This window comes from Brassica oleracea, chromosome C3, assembly GCF_000695525.1.
Source record: "Brassica oleracea var. oleracea cultivar TO1000 chromosome C3, BOL, whole genome shotgun sequence".
Classification (NCBI taxonomy): Eukaryota; Viridiplantae; Streptophyta; class Magnoliopsida; order Brassicales; family Brassicaceae; genus Brassica; species Brassica oleracea.
In genome coordinates, this window is record NC_027750.1 from 13387897 (window position 1) to 13394957 (window position 7061).

Sequence of the window (7061 nt, forward strand, 5' to 3'; positions counted from 1 at the left end):
ACCAAGGCAACGTGCAATGTCTTGTAACTATCAAAACCATATAGACTCACTGATCTATTTCTTGGCTACTATTCGATAAAAACAAATCTATTTTCACAACTCGATCATCAACAATTATATATAAATAAGAATTTAATATCTGACAGAGTTATGTGGAAGACGGTGCTGAAATGTAGCTATTATTACCTTAGTTACGGGTCTTGTCACAATTATGCAACGAAAAATAAACAGCAGATAACAATCTTCCATCAATAAGTACCTCAAGATCTCACTTAGAATATACGTATATATATGTTGATGTTGTTATATATATATTCACAAAGTAAGATCAAGGGGACTTGCCAAGACGGAACACTTTCTCTTTTTATGATAATTTTGATCTTCTTTTCTAATGGCTTGACCGAGTTTTGCAAAACTCGACGAATATAATGAAAGAGACAAACCCTTGCTATCTGCATGTTCTTTTTCTTCTTCTAACAAGCAGTCTCCAAGGTTGTTGTGTGTCCGAGGTACCTTAAGGGACAAGCTTAGATCCAAATCTTTGTCCGAGTTATTGCAATCATCAGACAGTAACAATCTTTTCTTCTTCAACACATTCTCCATTTCTTCTGCCACTAGTGGGTTGTCCCTTTGATTAGAGCTTAATGTAGTAGCGATGTGAGATTGTGGTTTTGATGCCGTCCAAGAATTAGGATTTGAGGCGAGGCTCGGTCCCCATGATTTGTTAAACGTTTTCTTACCTTCAAGAAAACTTCTATGCATTCTTGGAACTGCTTCACCTACTCCATTGTTCGCATGAGCCGCTTCATGAGAATTGATTCGAAACCAAATAGTACTATTCTTATCATCAAGAATACGATTACTAACTCCATCAAATCTCTCTCCAGGCTGTGAGCCAAACAGTGTTTGTCTTGTTCTTGTATTGTCTCGTGCTGTTAGGCCTCTCGAAGGGCTACGGTAGACATGTTGTCTACGGCCGGTCCACGAACCGCCGCCATATCTATTATTGATCACATTCCAAATTGTACAAGATCAATTTTAACATATATAGGTAGAAATTAATAAGCTAAAGATTTTGTAAATACCCTAAACTAGTACGACTTTGATCAAAACTTTGTAGCATTGGAAGTTGGCGAAGGTCGTATGTGTAACCAGCTCTGTGTTCAAACGAAAATCTTTGATCTCCTGAAAATTTAAGAAAATAAAAATAAAAATTACCCAAGATCTATTACAATTCAGTTTAAAAATTTATGATTTTGTTCAAAAGAAACCCTAACTTAATCATAATCGAAAAGAAGTGAACAACCTTGGTTTGTGTCATCGATTTTCTTACTTCTGTACATCTAGTAAAAATATTAGGTGGAAATATGAGTTTCTCATGAAAATATTACTGATGTATAGATATATAATGTAAGTGTAGATGTATGTTTGCAAAACCTGAAGGTGGCTCTTGACATGTCCAATACTTAGCCCCTTGACGTTCATTAATTGAAGAACAAGCTTGGGTGTTGCTCCTGTTCCAACAGAATCATTTGAAGAAATCTGGAATAAATATCAACAAGAGAACCCTATATATGAAATGATCTAGAGTATTGATTTATATATATACTGAAACTCAACTATCTGGTCCACCCAATCTCTCCACAGCTTGAAGAAAGCAAATATGGAGTTCAGGTGTCCATCGCAGCCTTGGAGTCTTTGAGCGGTTGTACGGCCTCACAGATCCACTAATTTTCTTGATTTGATCATTATTATGATGGTGACTCCCATTCTCTTCCAGATAGCTATTCTTAGATGGGCTCTGATCTGCTGATCTTTCTTCTTCATCCTCTTCTTCGTCTTTGTTGTCTGTTTTCTTGGAGTTTTCAGAACTTTGGCTACTTGATCTCATCTTGTTCTCCAGCTATTTGGCTGTGTTTTATGTTGTTTGTTTTGAGGTTTGAACCTTTTTAGTCTATCTTGGAATTCTTTGGACAAAGTGCGATAAAAAAGATCACAGACTAACACATATGTTAGGGATTTAAGGTGAAGACTTTTGAAGGTCTATGTGTGTGACTTTTTGGATGCTTGTATCCATGATTCCCTTTTCCCTATCTCCATATATATGGAACAATATGTACATGATGGCAACAGATATTCTGAATTCTATTTAATTTTAATACATAGTTTTTTCTTCAAAACAATGTTTTCCATAGTTTTACACAATCTTAACCAGGTAAATATAGATCTAGATTTACACCTCATGACCAAAAAACAAAAGGTCCTTTGCTTCTTTAAGTAAACAAAAACATTGGTAACTGTATCACGTTAGTCACATAACAAAAGTAATAGTATTATTTTTTAACTCAGTTCCTTCAATTTTTAATCTCGTGATAGGGAAGTGAAAAGAAACTCAAAAGTAGAAATTGTCTAAATAATCATTTTTTTTTTATAATTATGGTAAACACTAAATCGTTTCACCTAAAATAAATATGAAACTGTTGGTTATACCCGTCTGAGTCCAGGTTCAAGATGACGTGTATATATTTGAAGGTTTACGAACTTTTATTTCAAAAGAAGTGCCATTGAATCGTGTGAAATATGTTTTCATTTGATTTATTCATCTTGTTCCATTCAAACTAGCTTTTGCAATATAGGAAGAACGCAACATTAATTAGATATCTGAAACTTTTTCCATCGTGTTCATAAATTAAATTGAGTAAAAGCAAACAAATACATAAAAAGGGATGGTTAGGGGGATGGGCTCGTGACCAAGCCAAAGCTGTGAAACAGAAAAAAAGAAGAAACTCAAAAGCATTACTTCTTCGTTGTGTGTGTGAGAGAGAGAGCATAGAGAGGAATCAGACAGAAGTTAAAAGGTGCTTGGCTGTCCTGTCCTCACTGAGGGACGCGATAAAAAAATATTGCTTCTTGTTTCTGTCACCAAAAATGAACACGGATCTGTCTCCATCTCCACTACTCTTGCTATTTCATATTATCTATAACTATCTACACATGCATCTCTGTCTCTATACATGCAAAAAATGTACATGAGTACATCTCTCTTTTCCATATATGGCCAATTATTATTATTTTTGGTTAGGATATAGAACATAAGAGCATTTTTATCGCTCAAAAGTGAGCGTCTCTTAGGGGGCACAAATGTGGAAAAAACCGTGTGTTATGTGGGCAAAATAAGAGATGTCAGTTGTGTGTTTTTTGTACTGTTTGCGGACCATATTGACACATGGCGTCCTACGATTAGTGCGTTTTTTATTTTTTATTTTTTATTTTTTAATCAGAAAAAAAATATATATAAATAAAAAACTCTTAATGGGGTTTAGGGATAAAGATGCTCTAATATTTTATGCTGATAAGTCACATGAATTCTCCGGCCCGTATCACTGGACTGAACTTTAGATTCAATTACTTGCACTTTTGTACGTCCACACACGCAACCAAATTGATTTAGTTTGGAATTCGTGATGAGCTACTAGTAAATAAGTACTAAGAAATAGATGTCTAGTTAAGTATCCAATCAAGTTTTTAACAACAAAAGATATCCAATGAAAGAAAAGATTTCATATCTTCATGTAAACATTGAGACTTCGGTTATTTAAAGTTTTTAGTTTACCTTTTTTTTTTTACAAAGTAATTATGTATATAAAACTTTTCACTTTAATTTTCGAATATGCTTTTGTCTTTGTGTGGTCATTCTCTTATTTGAAAAAGAGTTACCAAAGACTAGTATTACGCTCATTTTATAATTTTAAAAGAAGAAAATTATCTGAGAATAATATTCTCTATTTGGTGAAAAATATGTATAATTAGGTCTTCTCCGTTCACTGTATAATATATAATATATTCAACATTTTATTTGTATATTTTCTAACATAAGCTGAAGAACTTCTTTTGAACTGAAAAGCTTAAGAACTTTTCTTATAAACGATACGCAAGTGTTGTGTCAAAATTCATGAATGGTGACTAGGTATATAGTAGAAGTCAAATACATTAGGTATTTCTTTCTCTTTTTTTTTTTCAAAAATATTTTCGGAAGCCAAATGTCCAGCCGTAAGCGTATATATTTCGTAGTCGTTATTAATTGTGGTAAGAATTAAAATTTCCGTACTTAGCTCCGTCCTTAGCTATGATAGTTACTTACGTTAGAATGACTTTCTTCATATCTACCCTATACAATCATAGCTACTTCCAATGGATAATTAATTATACGTACGATCCAACAAATACCAAATGCTACGGAATATTATTTACAGCTTTATATATAGATTGATTGAGGTTTACTTGTCTAAAATCTAAATGATCTGATTGCATGATTCTTGAGGTTTAAATCCGTGCGAGTTAGGATTGATAGTTTTTATAACCTGATTAAATGATTTGAGGTTTAATATTGCATGTTAGAATCTGTTATAATATAAACCCTAATTCGAATTGATAAACCCTAAAATAGAATCCGTGTATTGCATAATCTGAATTGAATGTTTTGAGGTTTCATATTATATTAGGTTGATAGTTTCATGATATAATCAATTGTTCTGAGGTTTAAGATTATTTGCTAGAAGCTGATTGATTGATAAAACCCTAATTTCGAATTGAAACCCTAAACCCTAATTTGCGTATTCCTAAAATCAGATTGCTTGATTCTCATTGATTAATTGCTAAACCTTGATTGAATATTTTAATATTACCCTTGCATATATAGAATCCGATTGCTAAGATTGAGTGCATCATATCTACTTGGCCGTGTGGCCAGTTTGGATCATATATCATTCTGACCAACATGTTTATGTTATGCGCATGATCTGATTATTATCACCTTTGCATGATCTGATTGTTTTAAATTGAGGTTCCATAATTCTAGTCCTTGTACATATAGAATCAATATGCTAGGTTTGCATTATAACCATATGGCCGCATGAAAACATATAGAAATTTGCTTGTTTGGTCGATACCCTTGCTTGATAAATCTGTGTGACTTATTATGCATCACATATCACTTTGGTCGTGTGGCCTTATTGCATTATATCACCTTTGGCTGTGTGGCTTGTTTGCTTATTAGAAATGTATTGACTTGATAGCATGTCTTGTTTATGGCCGTATGTTATATATTTTATGAGATCTAAAATTGATTGATATATGATTTGAGATGTCGAAAATCAACTTGGATTTTGCTGCCCTAAATCTCTCATGAGATAATTATTTGAAATGGGCACTGGATACTGAGTTTATCCTAAAGTCAAAGGATTTGGTGAATGAATCACAAAAGGCAATAATGCCAAATGAGAAAGATTAATACAGAGCAATATTAATTATTAGCCATAATCTTATTAAGAGTCTCAAGGATCAGTATCTGACTATAGAGAATCCTCTAGATCTTTGGATAGAGTTAAAAAAATCGAGATATGATCACCAAAGAACGGTGTTATTACACACCAATATAAGTATTAAATCAGGTATCGCCAGTCTGAAAGAAAACTATGGCTAGGCTAATATATTATTGCCTAAGGGTATAGGCATCTAGAAATCAGTGATGCCTTATATTCACCCAGCTCTAAGAGCAAGAGCAGCCTATTGAGTTTAGGCCTGGACGTTCGGGTCTTCGGATCGGGTTCGGGCCGGTTCCTTTCGGGTCCGGGTCTTTTCGGGTCCTAAATATTTAGACCCAATAGGTACTTAAAAATTTTTGGTTCGGGTTCGGGTCGGTTCTTCTCGGGTCCGGGTCGGTTCGGGTCTATAATTAAAATACCTATAAAATACCCATAATTGTTCGGGTCCATATCGAGTCCGGGTCGGGTTCGGATATTTAGGATCTGAAAAGGACATGATATACCCAATTCCATCAACTTTAATTGAATAGTTGTCATATATATCAAAAATTTTACAAAACAACTTAAATGAAACTATTAATAATTAAAAAAAAAACATTTTAAAACTCTAAATATTACATTCTAAAGCTTTATATTACTTTAAAAATGTTAAAAAATAATAACAAATGTTGTTAACAAAATATATTTCAACTAAATCATAAAATAATATATATAAAATAGAACACAAAAACATCATAGTTTTAGATATACATGTTTTTAAGTCGGGTACAAATCGGTTCTTATCGGGGTGGGTCTATTCGGGTCGGTTCCTTTTCGGTTCCGGTTCTTTCGGGTAAAAAAAATTTAGACCCAAAAGGTACTTGTAAATTATCGGTCCGGTTCCGGGTCGAGTAATTTTGGGTCGGTTCCGGTTCGGGTCTTCGGGTCCAGGTTAAAATCCCCAGGCCTGCCAAGTACGTAGACTTATTTATCGACCAACATTGATATCAAACCGGTTAAAGATATCACGACGATACTACCTCTCTACAAGTACTAAGTATTTTTTGTTTTAAATAAATGTACACAATCAATAAAATTTCACCTAAAATAATTCTAGTATTGTTTTTGATTTGCGAGAGAGGAACCTTTTTTTTTGGTCGACCTAGAGAGGAATTAATTTTTTTTTTGAACGTCCTAGAGAGGAATTAATTGATATTCAAAAGGCACACATTAAAAGATAAAAAGGGTTATCCCAAAGAATCTCACATGTGTAGCATGTACACAAGGGAAACTGCCATGACCAGTAAAACGTCTACGAGCCTTTTTTTCATAAATAAAGACTATATGTCTAGATAATACTGGTGGATACATGTCCCAAACGTTTAAATGATTATGGCAATGGAACTATCTATGCTCTTTTACGCCGTACTTTCCATTTCCACTGCATTGATCAATGGCTTCGTACAAATATAATATTTCCCATATGTAGGGATCAAATCATCTATGATTCAGCATTATTACAATTTATATGGGGGTTTCTTATGTTCCAATTTTCAGTTTATTTACATACTGCTTTTGATTTTCGTTTAAAATTTTAAAAAATATAATATATATAAATTTTTTTTCTTCATTTCCTAATATGTTCCATTACCAGAATTCGATGTGCTGTCTATGTACTAATTGCTCCACCACAGAGAACTAAGATGAGACCTCAAAAGGAGGATGGAGATATATGTTGGATATGATTCTCCCACAATA

General features: G+C 33.5%; 1 protein-coding gene across 1 annotated transcript; it reads right to left on the minus strand.

Annotated features, from left to right (window-relative positions):
- Window positions 1-315: 315 nt before the first annotated feature.
- LOC106329920 lies at window positions 316-2077 on the minus strand. The gene is given in 6 exon segments (XM_013768519.1): window positions 316-1000; window positions 1086-1185; window positions 1307-1343; window positions 1438-1514; window positions 1621-1954; window positions 2057-2077. Coding segments are annotated over 6 exon segments (1254 nt in total).
- Between the last annotated feature and the right edge of the window lie 4984 nt (window positions 2078-7061).